The sequence below is a fragment of the Calidris pugnax genome, unplaced genomic scaffold, assembly GCF_001431845.1.
Source record: "Calidris pugnax isolate Ruff unplaced genomic scaffold, ASM143184v1 scaffold44, whole genome shotgun sequence".
NCBI lineage: Eukaryota > Metazoa > Chordata > Aves > Charadriiformes > Scolopacidae > Calidris > Calidris pugnax.
This window is the reverse complement of record NW_015094506.1, coordinates 14,085,089-14,102,558: the sequence shown is the minus strand read 5'-3', so window position 1 is coordinate 14,102,558 and position 17,470 is coordinate 14,085,089. Positions and strand designations below refer to the sequence as shown.

Here is a 17,470-nt window from a genome sequence, read left to right as displayed (position 1 = left end):
GTAGATGCTGAGATACTGACATTTTCTTTATATATACTCCTCATCCTATCTGTTGTCACTTGTTTTACATTATTCCTGAGTGAAATACAATCTATCTTCACTTTCACCATGGCTTTAATCCAATATGAAAATTTCTGGCTATCCTTACAGTAATGCTGTTTATTATACTATCATCATGGTGCTAGAGTCCAACGTACTGGGGCTGAAAAATTTGATATTTTGATGCCTTCAATACTTGCGTAGCACAAGCAAAAATACCTAGAGCAGCTCACATATTTCAACTGAGAGGAGTCAGTGACTATCTAGCATTTAATAACTGCAAAATTGTAGACTCAGTCACTAGAGCTTGATATTTGATTTTTCAAACTTGGAAGTTTTAAAAAAAATTAGAATCTTAACATTTCCAAATGTTTATACAGTTTATTCTCCTGCATTTTCTTCTGCTTTTCTCCTGCTTTTCTTTGGTGAAAAATTCACGTGGCATTTGTCATTCATTGAGGTTAAAATAAATAACCATAACTATATGTTTAATTCCAGTGTTAAATGACTGTTGCAGCATTCTGAAGAAATAAACCCATTTTGCTGAATATTTCCTTGATATGAATGTGTTTGAGGGGTAGCCTACATCAATCTAATTGTAATAGTTTATATGGTAAAAAATTAACCACTTTTTTCAAATGTCATAGTATTATTTTGGTTTATGGCTTTTTTTTAAAGAAATAATTCCTTATTTGGTGGACAAGGGAATCTCATGCAATTTATTAGAGAGTGTGGACCTGTATTAAACCAGTGTACTGCTGTTCTTTTATTTTTTTCTTCCTATCTCTGACTTATTTTTAATTGACACAAGCAACCTATTCTTGCATTACTATTATTAATATTATTACATTATTATTATTATCTCTCCACTATTCAATCCCTATATCTTTCCCCAGATAAATCTTCAAGTTCTTATTCCAGGATTCACTGCCTGAATCAGATCAGAACAGTCACAAATTAGCAAAAAAATAAATTAACGATTGCATGTGTGGCAGCTTCCTGTACACACCTCAGGTGAAATTACTTTAGGGTTATAGATCGACTCAGACAGGTGTTGTGTATCTTGGGAAATATCATGATATGATACTTGTATTGTTATGAAGGAAATTATAAAAGATAAATGAGAAATAAATGGAGGAGTACAGAAAGTGGTGAGAGCCCGTAAAAGTTGTGAAAGTTGGATAAATTAGAGGGAACAGTGTTTAAAGCTGCCTTGAAGGTAGTGCCAGGAAAGTTAAGCTTATGAAGCAATTCAAAGGAAAATGTACCATATTCACAAGAGTAAAAGACATAAGCAATTTAATATGGAGTAGTAGTTTGCAATATATTTGTGTGATGGGAGGATTGCAGTGAAAGAGATTTGGTAATCAAGAAATGCTGGGAGAACTTCATCGACATTATTATGATGTTAATAGAGACAAATACCATTAAACGAGGCACCATTGAAGATTAAGTGAGACTTGGATTTGCCTCAATGTTGGGAAAAGAACATATTAAGCATAACCAATAAGCTAGGGATAAATACTAATTACTATTTATAAATAGTAGTGGTGGTGCATTCTGCAGAGGCAGGAACAAGTAGCAAAACAGAAAAGAATGTGTGGGAAGGCCCAAGTATGAAATCCTGTTTTCCTTGAATTCTGAAGCTGAAATTTGTATGTTTCAGTGGTTTAGGAATCTCAATGAAAGGGTTCAGCTTTTACATAATCTAATAATGAGACATCAAAGAGATAACACAGAAAGCACAGGCTGAAATGTGGTAACCACTGAAGCAGGATGAACTAAGTTGGCGAAGCTTTATTAGTGGTGTTAATAACCCAGAAACAGAACACAGTGCAAAATACAGCAAAAAATAGAATTGAAAACAGGGAGAAAAAGGACAGCCAAAATAAAGACTATGGTTTTAACTGAGAGTGCGGTGCATACCTGGGTTTGGTGCAGGAAGAATGAGTGTGAGGGTCAAGAACAGTCATGTGGTAAAAAGGAGATGATTGCAATAGCAGATGAAGAGATTAGAGAAGTTTTGCAGATGGAATAGTAATATAGTAGAACTTATTTATAGTCTGAAAAAAATATTAAATACCCAGTAAAAAGACAAAAGGGGCACAAGTTTTAGGAAAATACTTCTTTTTTTTTCCCTTTCACTAATTGCCTTTATAATTTTTTGAAAGATGTGCTCTTGTGGGTTGATCAACACTCCCATATTCAAAACTCCTTGTGATTTAATTGATAACACATTTTTAAGCATCAAGAAATTTTACATGTCATAACCTGATGTGGTATTCTTCTGAAAAACTTCTATTTCGTCTTTTAGTCAGCTGTGAATTCACTCAGACACTGCTATCAATATTTTTGTTTCATTCATTCAAGTCTTAGAGATGGGAGTTGATTTAGTCAAAATATACTCAGATGAAAAAATAACATCTAAAATTAACTAATCTGTACAATATAACTATGTCACAAACAAGTTTCTGTGTTTTTAAGGTAGAAATGTATGTGTTTCACTGTCTGAAAATTTCGGACCTGAGCATAGATAAACAAACATTATGTGGAGATACCATAATTTTAAGTGAACAGAGCTCTGTATCAGTTACTGCCATATGACGCTACCAACTGTCTGGAAGTCCTATATATGTTACTAATATCAATGTATTTACTGGATACCTGTGAACATGCTAAAGACCACTCTAAATACCATTCTTTTTTGAAAACCAGTATTTTGGGCATGTAGTGATTGCTATGCAATGCTTAGGTGTATTTAGTGACTTGTTACAAAGTAGACTTCTGATAAATGTGCCAAGCATTTTGTGGAAGAGAAGAAATTAATATTTTTTATATTCTGCTATAAAATTCTGGATGGTTTAGGGCTGGAGGTGGGGTGGATTGTTGTGGGCTTTTATTGTTATTTTCCCTGTTATTGCTCATGTTGCTCTTGCTTTCTGTTCTGGATGTATTCTACAGATTGTGACAGAAATAACGTCATTTTGTTTTTGACTAACGTATGGAGAAAATGAGATTAAAAGTTGTATTTTAGGTTTCGGATTTCAAGACTATTTATTAGTTTGTATTACAGTGTAACTTTATAGAAGACAGGAGAAATTATAAAAATCCTCACAGGGTATATATAATTTTAATTTTAATTTAGAAGAAATTTTTATAGAGTTTGTACATACATACACAGACTCACATGCACACACTCTCATAATATATATTGCTGATAAGTAATGTATACCAGAATACTGACAAAGAAAAATTTCAATGTATTAGTAGCATAGACATTAATTTTATACCCAAGCTCAGCTACTTAATTCCTCTATTAAGAGCACCATTTCCAGAATACATATTGAGAAAATTAACTCTGGACACAGATTTTTTTATATTAAGGAAGGAAAACTTAGAATGCTGAAGAAATTCCAAGTCCTCCTTTCACATTGTAGGTCTTAGTTTTCTTAGTCTCTTCCTTTATTTGAATTGTACTCTGTATGAAGCAAGTTTTGATGTGAATTGAATAACCCTTTAAACACAAAATTCAACTGTAAAAGGTTGGATACAGTGCAGACTTCTCCACATATTTCTCTGTTTCAAGAAACATATGACATACTAAAGACAGACCTTTTATCTTCCCATCATCAACAAATGGATTTGAAAAAACAAAATATCACTGTGTTGAAACAGGTATCTCAGCATCCTCTTGCATACAAATTGAGAAAGAATTGAGTAGCTAACTAGGATTTACAACAAACAGGATCACTGTTTCCTGGGCATAGAATCTGAAAACTAAAACACAGAATCTGAAAGATCACGCTGAGTGTAGACATTGTGTAACCATCTTCCTTCTTTGTGTATACTGGCTTGCTGTTACGAACACTTGCTCTAGCACTGCAGAACGTGGGTATGAAGTACTCCTTAGCCAGCACGAAACATAAGTTTCAGGTACTCCTTAGCTTGGTGAGATTTGAATCTCAAGCTTCCACATGCCAAACTATTCCCTTTGGGTAGGTTTCAGTCCTCTTTGTAAAGCTGACTGCGACAGCTAAGCACATAAAATGCATCAATCTTGAAGAAAAACCTATGAGAGGAAAACTGACTCTAGAACTTAGGACACTTCACCAGAAGTAGTTCATAGATTCTTAGCTTTTCTTTAACTCACTTAATGGATTATCCAGAGAGAGCCTAATTTAAAGTACATAAGTATCATTTGTATTTTAAACTGAACATGAGTCATGCTGTCTCAGAGCATGCCCAGCAAACAAATCTGACAGCTAGAGGATGACATTTTTCTGGATCACAAAGTTCAGGTTCTTATGGGTTTGCATGTTGATTTGGGGACCTAGAAAAGAATTTGTTATTTTTCTGTAATGTTTAGTTCCAAGGACATTTCAGGCTCTTCTGAATAAGTTCTCCCTACTTAGTTGCCCAGATTCTGTAGGAAAATGGCAGTAGGCACCCCTGAAAACTGCATTGGATCTAGACTAAGTGCACAGTATGTGTGTGGATGATTAATTGGCAACACCTAAAAATCATTACTGTATTAATGCCAAATGTAAGACTATTCCAATCTTAAATCATTAACGTGTGTGTCATGAAAAAAAAAAAAAAAAGCCAAAAAGATTGAAAGCTTAGAAGTGATAATCTAATGAGGGTATAATACTTTAAATGCCTCTGAGATTAATTTGGCTTTTGACGGAGTTGTGCCTTCTTTGATGTATTCCTTTTTCTTTGATATTCTAAGAGTTGTCTGGGTTTAACAATTAAAGATTATAGGTCTGATCCATTTCAAAGATGCAGAACGCTTACAGCTCTTCGGGACTTCTGTGGAATTTGTGAGTGTTATAGTACTTCTACAAAATCAGGTCCAGGTTTTTAAAAAATCCAGAGCCCTAATTTAAGAAAGCTATCAAGCAAATACATGTTAATGATACTTATAGACCAGATCTTCAAACACATGATGTTCATAAGTGGAACTGGAAAGTGATAATGCTGTGTTTTCATTCATAACCTAGTATTTTTTCATAAGAATTAAAAAGAGAGATGTTACCATTAAAAAGTAAGAATATGGTTGTGTTCCGAATAAAAATAGAATACAGTTTTCTGCAGCATTATTACAGAAATTATTGAATAGTGTCTGCCCCTTTGAGAAAAAAAGCCACTATTAACACTAATATGGAACAAGACTACTCCATTTAATAGCATATATAATTTTAAGAAAAAAACCCCTATTGTGTGCACTTTTATCTTTGTCACTTTCTTGTTTCAAGAATGTTTCAATAATTAACATGCAAAATAAATAAAAATAAATTAAAACAGAATTTTATTAAATAAAACCAGTTGTGTTTCAAACATAATTCAGTCAAAAATTCAAACTGCCACTAAGGCAAATTATTAACAATCATTTTGTAGAAATAACTTCCCAAGTTAAAGTATTAATTTTTTGTAAATTTTATCATAGCATATTGTATGTGCATTTTCCTTTGACTGTCTCTGACACAGAGACTCAGACATGAACTTCTGCTACTGGTTTTAAATCCCTACACTGATTTCCCTTTTAATGGAGGAAAAGGTGAAAAACATTTTAGTAAATGCATAAATAATATTGATCCTTTTAATAGGAAGGAGTAAATATCCTGAGAAAGATGGTAGTACTGGACTGGTAATACTTAATTCTGTAAATACAGATAAGAAAAAAACTTAAAGTAAATTTTTGGGGGAATTATTCCTCACTGGAGAGTATATGCAGAAGTTTCTTTCAATGTCATGCAGAATGTTTCCTCCTCCTGTTACAAATTGGCATCTTCTTCATGCGAAGAAGGTACCACTGTAGTTGTAGACTAGGAAACTATAAATTTTCAAAATGTAAAGGTCCAGAAAGCTGTACTCCTGAAGCAGGAGCAGGGGAAGACAAGATCATAAACATAGAAAAGAAGAAATAGCTCTCACTTTAATCAAGGAGAGTGGTGAACTCTGTAATTAGGAGTCTACATTTTATTATTTGGCACTGATTAAGCAGTTCACTGCTTGACCTTTTTAGTCAGCCCTCACAACCTCATTTGGGTAAATACAATGACTGTCCATCCAAGCTTTTCATTTTCTGTCTTCCTAAGGAGGTAAATGAGAGATTTTTACATCAACTAAGGATAAATTCTTCTGCCTAAGTGGTAGTTGGAGAGTCAGTAGCAAGACACATATGACCTCATATTCTTGACCAGGACTGTGCCTAATTTTAGTAGAATAATTATGGATTTGGCAATTGAACACGTTCAGCCTAAGGAATGGATTTGGTCTGAATAGAAGTTCTCTATACCAAGATAAATGGAGAGCACAACCAAAGGACATTTGCATTTTAGACTATGAAATAAGAAGCTATGATACTTTAACAATGTTCCCTTATGGCTAAAAGGTGAAATCAATGAGCTCATTGCAAAGCCAGGTAAAATGCGAGTGAGGAACTACATTTTGCAGCTTATGCAAAGTAAATTATAATTTTTACAGAAGGATGAGTTAAAAGAGTACTACCGGTAGTGTAGCAAACCTCTGAAAAGGTGAGTTGCTGAATAGCCTGGAACTTCAGTTTACGTTTTCAAAACATGAATGGAAACTGAGGCTTAAAGTAAGGACTATGAGGAAACCATTCACCTCAGTGGCAGTTCTGACATCCCCCCTCCTTTACAGTTGTTGAGAGTTAAATATTGCCATAGTGGGCAAATGGACTTGATACAAAGTGAAATGACCTAAGTTCATTGCTGGTTCAAGTGCAAAAGGACAGATATGCTCTTACAATTTACTAAGCCACTTCTAGTAGTTGCTGAATTCACATATCACCAAGAGGAATAAAAATCTTGAGAGGAAAAAAGAAATAATCAGGAAGAGGGAGGATAACTCAACATCGTCTGAAATGAAATCTCTGTCTTTGGGTGGGTTTTTTTGATCCAAAAGGATGTAGTAATTTTTGAAAAATAGTTTCATTTATGTATACAATTGCTTTGTAATCCAGTATCAGAAAGTGCCATTAAAGTAATAAATCATATCAGTAAAAGATAGATCAGAGGAATAAGATTGCCATGTGTCCACTCTTGCATATAAGAGTGATTTTTTTTTACCTCATTGATTGGTAAATAGAATTATAAATAGGTATGAATGTGTATTTTAAGCCTAGAGATAGCACAGTAAGCAACATTCACAGATGCTGTGACAAGCAGCTTATGTATAATATGCATTTTCATATGTATTTCAGAACAAAGGAGAATCTTATTTTCTGATAAAAATAAATTTATTCAGAAGGCCAATATTTAATCCCAAATGATAAAGTAAATCATAACATTCAAAATTAATTTAAAAGTATTTCTTAAATATATCTGAAGAAATTCAAGTTAGTTGGACTCTTTCCAAGAAAAGAAAGTAATTGCTTTTTTTCTTTTGTTAAAGGCAATATGCTCAAAGTTTGTATGGGGAAGCTTAAAAAAAAATGATATTTTAAAATAATAATGAAAGACAGGAGTATCTTTTTTCCTCCCCAGGTAAAAAAGAAGAATTTTCTCAGCTGGATACTACTTTAGATGAGAAATTCCAAAGGAGAAAAGACTTTACATACCAATGGCTTCATACACAGCTTTTGGATTATGAAGCAGCCAGTTCCAAAAATATAAAGCGGTGAGGTCATTGCCTTTAAATTAGGATTTTTTTTTTATTTTAAATTTTTCTTGTAAAGTGAAACCTAGGTTAATAGTTCTAAAACAAACATGATTTTGTAGCTAGCAGACAGTACACCGTATTTCCGAGTCCGAAGCATGATACCCTTCAGAATTGGTTTAGTAGTCATTGTACAGATACTTCTTCCGCAGTGATAACGAAATGATACACAGTGCAGAATCTTGTGATAAATATCCACATACCTTTATGCTAGCAATGTGGTAGGTTTTGTAAAGAATATGGAAAAAAGTGCTTATTCATCATATACTTGATAACTTTATTGCTATATAATATGGTTTTATGTAATTAGATTAACTGTAACATTACCTATATTGTTAGATTTGATTAAGGAAGTAAAAAAAACCCCACTTTTAATTAGGTAGTATGTATTTATATTATGTCTTCAAAACATAAGCCTAGCTTTTTACATCTTCATAGTTTACTTCAGTAAAATGTTGTAAACATGTCCCTTCTATATTTAATTTTTGTTATTAAGCAGGTAAAATATCAATGTCTTTAAAGAAAAGGTTAATCCCATTCCCTAAACTAACATGAAGACATAGTAAGTATATTTTGGTAATAAATTCAATATAAACCATTGATATCTTAATGAAGTCATTAGTAGACACAATGCCAAGCACCTCTAATAAAACCAAACAAGGTGTCAGTAGGCAAGCAATGGATTTAGTGTAAGCATTTAGCTTTATTTTCATTAAAAATGTATTTAATTTGTAATGCAATGGAGTGCATATTGTTATGTTTTGCATGGAAAAATATTCCACTTTTCTAAATTGTATCAATGACTGTAGGAAGTATATGTAGCACATATTCTTTAGCAAATATTTATCTGTCAGTCATGTTCCATGATAGTGAAACACTCCAAGTGTTTGTTTAAAATAACTGTCATGACTTTTAATTTGAATGAAAACACTGGAACGGAACATGTAATGATGTTTGAAAGTAAGAAGACATGGAAATTTATAAAAGGATTTTTTTAAATGTTGTTATGTTAACGTTTGCGGGTGTGTGCTATGCATTAGTATTTGTACTGACATTTTTTAAGATTATGATCCCATTTTTGAATGTGGCAAAAGTCCCACTGATCTCCATTGTAACAAAACTGATAGACTGTGTAGAACAGCTGATACATTTATGTAACTGAAAACAATTTTATTCCTATGTAATTTAACAACTGATTTGACTATAGTTTATGTCAGTACATGCAAAAACTCATGCATGGTTGCATTTATTGACATTTATATTTTTAAATTAGTGTTCTATCATAGGAATAAACAATATTAATTATTTATAATGTCTTGGTTTTAGTGTTAAGTACAAATATTTTAATATTAATTACTCTGATACTTTAAATTATCAGTTAATATTAATTACTCTGATACATCTTAACCATGGAATTATTTTAAATAGCATCATTTCTAACTTAAGCAGGAGTGCTTCCAGGAAAAGATTCTGGTATTCAGGTATTTTAGTGAACCCAGTACAGTGGGATTTATTGAAATTTCTATTCTACATTTTTCCCAGCGGTCGTTTTTTGCCTGAATTAGATCCTGTGGTACGTGACAGTAGACGAGTACAACTTGTGGTAAGAACTTTTTCTTTGTGGGATTTTGCAGAATTTAGCTATGCCTTGATGGTGTTTTCAAATGCATACTTGTAAAAGGAACCAGGAGATTTTTTTGACTGAATATAATTCTTAAATATTGTCTCTATTTGGCAATCAAGTCCCATTGATGGAGATCAGAAAAAGGTGTTTGAGCACCAGAAGCCATGTGTGTACATAGAGTTCGAGTTTCATAATTTGATACTGGTTTTGTTTTTTAAGACGTCAAATGCTACTGTGTGTTTTTAAAGCTTCTAAATCAACCTTTTAAAAAAATCAAATATGGTTCAGCAGTAATTACATTATTGACTGAAAACATGTATTCTTGTCAATCAGACAAGTTTAAATGTTCTTAAGTTCTGTAAATCACATACCTCAATCATTCTAGTATGCCCACAGTGTCATTTATTAAAAGATGGTAAATTGGTCTAGCATAGTCCATTATTAAAAAAAATTTATAAATCAGACTTATTCCTACAATTTCTTTTCTATAGGTTTTACATCATAAAATGCCCTCTATTTTTTTCATTATTCATTCTTTTCTTTGCAGCATTTAAAGTAAAATTGTATTTTCTGAAATGGGTAGTTCTTTAGGCTGGCAGGAAGGGGAATATGAGCGTTTTAAAAATCTGAAGATTTACAAAACAAAAATCTCAGTGTCAGAAAGACCCAAAAGTTCTTTTGATAGTGAGCAGTATTACGATGCCTACATGCCAATTTATACTATATAGATATACACACACACATATACACACTTTGTTTATATAATTATGTGGGGGTTAGAAAATAGGGCAAAAACTTACAAACTCTACAGAATTAGTGTCTTATATTCATATACATAATGTAAAATGTTGCATAAAAAGTATTTCCAGGTCAGATGATGTCATATGCTTCATTCTTTACTCTGAGCAATCTTGGCCCTTTCTAACCTCTGTCTTCTTTAGCGTCACCAATTATGCAATATGCATGCTTTGGAAATGCTTCCATAAACTCTTCTAAAATTCACTGTTGAAAAAATTATTTTAAGACTTATATATTACTATTTTCTTTAAGTCATATTTTGTCAAAGATTTTTCTGTGGGGTGGGGTTTAGTGGCTGGAATCATGAACCAGGCTACCATTGTGTTGGGGTTTGGTTGTAGCAGTGCTAATAATTATTTGCTAGGTGAAGTCTGAAACAATAATTGCTCTAATTTGAGCAAATCATAATGTAATAATGTTATCTAAATTACACATTATGTAATTATTGGTAAGCATATATGCACATAGGTAGATTGTATCTTATTTACAGTAAGCAGTGTGTCCACAAAATACTGCTGCAATCCCACAACAGTATTATGTGGTGTACCCACATAACTGGAAATGTTATGGGATTGTCACAGCCTGTGCCACATAATTACATAGCTGTTCCACATGAACGAAATACAGAGAAAAATGCAATAGGAGGTCAAAAAATAGAAGAAGGAATAAAATGCAGAAAGCATTACTATATAGGCAATGAAATAATGATGTGGTTTGTACATATAGACAGCTGGAGAATTATGGTTTTAAAATTTATATGGGTTCTTTTAGCATTTAAAGGTTGAAATGTGAAATGTGAACATACTCTTAATGCTTTCACACAGTAACTCAGTTAAAAGCTCTTAAATCATGACAAAATGAAGTTAACACTTAGCTGCAATCCTTATCAAAAAAATAGTAGTTTTGGTAAGCTGAAAGAAAGAGGAAAATATACATTAAAAAACCCCAGATAATTAGAAGAGGAAAGCATTCCTAGGAATTTCCAGTAGTTTATTCATATGCCATATGCTTGATCATAAAGTTTCCTGGTGTGTAATAGGATCCCTAACTTGTATGTGTTACATAAACCTGCATTCTGAAAATACTAGATTAATATAATTTTTAACTGATATTTGTACACATTCCAAGAATTTAAGACATTCTTTCTCATGGATACAAAATGGTAATTCAATGGTTGCATATTAACAATAAAGTCTTAGCCCTTCTCATTGGGGAATAAACCCTATGTAGCAACCTGCAGTAAATCTAAGACCTTGTTCTGTTAATCTTGATCATTTTGATGATTTTGCTTACTACTAACTACTATGTAAGTGCTTAGGAAGGGGTGCTGACTGAGCATCCCTTGGCTATCCCTAAACTGGGCACTTGAAATTAATATGGTTTTGGTGAATGACAAATAAGAAAGAGTTCTTGATTCCTCTTTGTATATAGTTTAAGTTACTTATATGATTAACCACTTCACTGTTAATCAGTATGTACAAATCATTAAGATATAATTTGAATTTAAAAGCACTTTGTACTTCAGAAGGTTACAGAATATCTTGAAAATTTGACATAGAATAGACAAATATTCAGATGCAGAGCTGTATTCAAGGCAAAGATTCCTCCTCATTGAATTTAATTTCCAATTAACTGGGGAAAAAAAAAAAAAGGTTTGCAGTAGTAAAACTAAGGGAAAATAGTCTGAAGAGTTAAATATGGTGATCACTACAGATGGAAGGCCAATACTGCACTCTGTGTAAAGGTGTACCAGTATCTTAAATTTCTTCCAAATTTTTGGCTCTAAGCTATAAATGTAAAAGGAAAGGTTTTAATTAACTTCAGAGGACTTTCAATCAGGTTCTTTACAAAGCTGAAATTAAGTTTGCTCCAGTGATTAATACAACCTTAAGTATTACTCTGACTGTAATTGGGTGAAAACACTTATCTTTATTTGAAAGAAAATAACAAATATTTTACATCAGTGCCAGACATCCCTATTAAAATCTATCATATAACACTGAATATTGTCTACAAGACAATGAAGTCTCAGGTTCTGTGATGATAGGGACTGGATAATAATTCTATGGAGAGGTTAGTTGTTTAAAATACTGTGTCCTTCTGGGTCTTTGGAAATTGAAACATTTGAAAACTTCTGCTGTGTGTTGAAACAGGTTAGATGGAAATAATGATTAATTCCATCGGTCTGAATCTCTCTGAGTGTCACAATGATTGCATTATTTCTGCTAAGGAAAGACTTTCTGTTTAAAGATTTTGAGCATATGGAGCTCTCACAAGCTTAAAGCAACTGTAAATATTAAGGCAAAAAATATAAAGAGTTGGCAGGATAAAACTGTAACTCTTTTCAAAGTTTCTTGACACTGCTATGGAAGAGAAAATAAAATATTGATAATACAGCCTGCTATCTGTGCAAAGCAAAACTTTAAAATCATGATCATTGAACATATAAAAGGCAAGCATCAGAAAACAAGGGGTAAACTTTCTGTGCTGGCACAAAGGGTACACAGTCACTAAGGAAGAGCGTAAAATCTCTGTAGCTTTGGAGGTTTTGGTTTGAAAATGCATGAACTTTTTCATGAATTTTACATTAAACAGTGACTGGGGTAAGGACAAAGAAATGAAACAGGGCTCCATTTCATCTGAGTTCTCTAAGTTAGACTGGACTACAAAGCCTGTCTGCGTTGGTGTGACGCTGCTCTTGGTACAGTGAGCTGGTTTGAACAGGAAGTCTGGAGATCGTCTCCTCCAGAATAGCCTACAACTTCATAGTAATGGCATTTTCCTGAGAAAAAGGAAGCTGCAGGCCTCAGCCCCTCAAGGCAGGAATTGAGACCCAGGTTCTTGATTCCTGATCGACTGGTCTAGCTACCACAATATTATGCAAAATTTTGGTGACATTACCACTAGCACAGTCTTTCCTTTTTGTTGTTTGTTTTTTGTTTGTTTAAAAAATGGACACTACTCAGTTAGACACCTAGCTTCTGAAAGCATTTGGAACTTTTTAGCCCAGATTTATTTGCCTCCTGGACTCCACTTGTGAAGGTCCAGAGACTTGAAAATTTAAGCATGTCCATATTTTCAGTGCTGCCAGCTGATGGGCTCTGCACTGGGGATTTTGTAGATCGCTCTTCTGCGGTGTCTGTTTTTTCCCATTGTTACTGGCATCTAGTCAGCAGTATTGTTAGATGGCTGCTTTTGATGTTGAATAGCTTTTCATTTCAAGGGAAAGGTGTTCTTGTTGAGCAAACGTGAAGTCACTTCTGCAAAACTAACAATTGACCATTTCCAGTGTGTGTGGTATCTTCCAGGTCAGTATTTTTAACCTTTGCCCATGTGTTCCCAAAACAAGGACCCGTTGCAAAAATGTAATATTATTTTCATTTCTATTTGTCCATATTTATGTGCAGGTAACATGCCTCTTGCCAAAATGTACTACCACTGAATGTTAGAAGTTTATAATTAAGATAATATTCTTAGCTAAAGTATAATTAAAATGCTGTCTGATGGTTATGGTTAATTAGCAAAAATCTAAAAGATTAAATTACTTACTGGGCCTTTGGCTGATTGAATTGATACGTGTCCTGGACAAAACATAAATATTGCAGAAAATAATCCAATATGACATCTCTGACATTCAACTATAACTTAAATTATAGACTGGTCAGTAAATGATCTTAAGCTGTTTAAGGTTTCATCAGCCATCTGCAAGATTGATTTTCTTCAAAATTACTGTACTAAAATGTTTTCTTTTGTTGTTGCACTGACTCAGATCACAAACCACAATTTTAAGATCGGCTCTTATTTACAAAAATGCTTTGACATAGTGCATTTGTTCAGCCTAAGCAACAATAAAGGATTGTGGTATCATTTTGAAGAAGGTTGTTTGACAGACCCTGTTTGTTTATTTGGGGTAATGTGAGCTGCATTCAGAAAATGTTATATTTTGTTTCATGATTGTGTACATTCTCTCCCACTGCTTCCAGGCAAGCCCTGTAAGCAGAGAAGACACGGATTTAGACCTTGTTTCCATGGCCAGTGGAAGTGCTTTGACTGAGAACAGAGAAAAAAATAAGCAGCCACACAGACACTCAGCAAGATCTTCAAGTAAGTTATGGTTTTTTTCAATATCAGTTTTAAAGATCACTTTTAAATGCTAGATGGAACTGAGCATGCTTGGAATCCCTAATAACATATGCTACTTATCTTTCTGTTTCTTTCTTACCTAAAACCTAGGTTTTCTACAGTTCTGTTAAAAATTGCATCTTTAATATCAATAGCCTTTCCTCTTGTGATTTTAACCCAGGGGCAGTTCGGTGTGGCATATGCTAGGTCTGATGATGATCGAGTTCTTAAAAGATTTTATTTTCTCTAAATTATAAAACAGTGCTTTTTCTAATGTTCTTTCTTTTTTTTTTTTCTTTTCCAAAAGAGGTTTGTAAAATACATGTTTTGTTAACTGAATACCAGAACACATTTCCTTATCAAGCTACAGATTTCTGTCGTGTTGATTACCAATTTTGCTGTAGTATATGCATCCTAATGAACTTATTGTAGTTCAGTGGCAGAGGATCCTTTTAAAGCCTGGTATCTTTACCACTCTAATATCGTACAAATAAACAAAAGAATCTATGTATAGAATAAATGAAAAATAATACTTGAAAGTCATAAAATGACAGAATATTGTTTCATGTTTTATTTTGTGTAATATAACTGAAGAAAATGTTATCATATTTCTAATAATATGACATACTATATTTTGTCATTTGTGTACGATTTCTTTTCCAAATAAATAAAACTCCAATCCCCTAAACTGTATGTTACAGAAAATATAAGCAGTGTTAAATGACTTTGGCAAAATTATTGAAATTCCTAATACTGTTTTTAAGAAGTGAAGTTTCTTGAAGTGCTTTATGTCAAAATAAGAATCAGGTTATTTCATATATTATATGTAATTGCTGGATTTACTTTTTTGTTATGTTTTTATATGTGCTGACTTTTCATTTTCAATGAAAAACAAATTAAAATTCAAGGAAAACATGTAAAAATATTTGATATCTCTATTTTTCTGACATACTCTTAAAAGGCTATGCAATAAAGATTTATTTACCTTATATTAGTCCACCACAGGCAAAATATAACAGTGAGTACAATTTGTCTTACTCACTGGATTTACATTCCTAAAATTAGATTAGGTAAAATTTATCATCCTAGTCTAAGTTAATTGCATCCTTGGAGAAAGAATAAGATTCTTTCTCTCTGCCTGCCATCTTGGAAAAGAATGCATTGTGTCCTGAGTTTTCCTGTTTCTCTCCATTGGCTAGTGATGAAGCCCCACCATTTCAATTAGATGAGATTTCTAACTGATGAGATCCTGAGTTTAGGTGAGACAAGTGTAAGCTACTGATGGCAATGGCAAAATTACCATTATATTCTTGAATAATTGAGTTAAATAATATACACTGCGTTCATATTAATGAATAACTGCTGTTGTAACTTACACTATACCTCCATTCAGAAAAATAAATAAGATCAAGCTCTTTCGACAAAGATAGGCAAGTTCTTCATGCCTATGTCAGGAGCTTGGAAATACTAAAGAAAAAAAGTGTCATTGTATCATACCTTCAAAAAGAAGAGACTAGGAAAGGAGCAGAAAAGAACAGTCAACTGGCAGAATCATAAGCGTGAGAAACAGAGAGACAGTTTACATAATATATATGTATTTTCATAAAATACACATCTACTACAGAACAATTACATATTCATTCTCCTTTCAGTAGCCCAGGAACTAAGGAAAAAAAGACCTGGGTATTACATCTTTCTATATGCATTTCTGTACGTGCATTTAGATAATGTTTTTCATCATAGTTTTGAGAAATTAAACAGTGATGATACGTTTAATTGTAATGCATATTATATATAAAACCAGACATTACTATTATCTTTGTACAATTTAAATGCAGTATATAAATACCTTTATTATATTAGTTCTGTTTGGCAAAGACTGCTGCTTTTTAATGATCAAAAATAAATTATTAGCCCTGTGGAATCCTTAATCTGAAAACATTAGAAATTTGCCTTTCTTTATAATGTATTCATTATAAAATACTTTTCTGTTGTATTAGATCTCTTGGTTTTGCTTTCTGAAACATTTAATGAAGAAGTACAGCAACTATTTTAGTGATTTAGGAGGTGTATTCCCTTTGAGTTAGCCTGCACAAGTATTACAGAAGAGCTGAGAAAAAATTCGGTGACCTTAGAGGTGCTCTGATTTGAATTAATTGTTAAATCAGGTTCTTGCATCATTTTTTCAGGAGGATTCAACCTCAATGCTTTGACAAGTTTTAATTAATAAAATATTATTAAATTCACTTTGCAACATCCATGATCCTGATTGTTGTTCAGAATTCTTCTTTATTGGTAGGAAGTCTTCAGCAAACTGAAAGATTTTAGTACATATCAGAGATATTAGTTGGGGATATCATATATATTTCTTATATATAATTTGTAATTCGTTAATTGTATCAATTGATTGTTGAGATCCTCTGGGATGAGAAGTGAGGTCTAAAAATGCAGGATAAATTATTTTTAGGTATGTTTACTCAAAAAAACCTCAAATATGTATGATACTGAAATAAAAGGCTTTTTAAATACTGCAGTGATGTGACTGTACATGATCATGTTTTTCTAGAAACAAAACATACATTGCTTCAAAGTTATTATCCTTTAATTCAGAGGGTTTTTAGAAAGGCTAAGTCAAGACTTTCAGAAATATTTTGAGGAACTGCCCAACTTTGATGTACTTTTTGTGGATCTTATTTTCCAAGGGTAGGTTCTTAAAATTCCTGCTTGAAGAATTTTAAGGGTTTTATCACCCAAATTTACTATTTTTTTCTGAAAAGCCTGGGTGGGCTAAATTAAGCCTAAACTAACTAAATTCTGTTTCTTGACAAAACCAAATTAATTAAGGAATAAAGGAAATGCTGTGGACATCATATATCTCAGTTTAAGGAAAGCATTTGTGTACTTAAAGTATTTGATGTGGTTCCATGTTATATGTTCAAAGGGAAATTTGACTGTGGGTTAAATTCACCAGTATTAAAAAAAAAAAAAAAAAAAGTGACTTAAAGAAAGAGTTGGTCACTTAGACTAATGAGTTACCTATCTAATTTAGAACCTTGCTTCTATTGAAAAGCAGTATGTTATCTTTTCAAACATACTAGTTTATATTCCTTCCAGAAATTGTAGTTATTTATTTTTGCTCCCTGATAACTAATTTTTGTTTTCTGGTTTTGGGGTGTTTTTTGAGGTGTGTTGGTTTTATTT

General features: G+C 32.6%; 1 protein-coding gene across 1 annotated transcript in view; it reads left to right on the top strand.

Moving 5' to 3' along the window:
* LRRIQ1 (leucine-rich repeats and IQ motif containing 1) overlaps positions 1–17,470 on the top strand; it is a 111,460-nt gene that overhangs the window by 80,124 nt on the left and 13,866 nt on the right. The window contains exons 23-25 of the mRNA XM_014963263.1: positions 7,554–7,686; positions 9,268–9,328; positions 14,131–14,251. Coding sequence (XP_014818749.1) covers positions 7,554–7,686; positions 9,268–9,328; positions 14,131–14,251 — 315 coding nt within the window. The remainder of the gene's footprint in view (positions 1–7,553; positions 7,687–9,267; positions 9,329–14,130; positions 14,252–17,470) is intronic.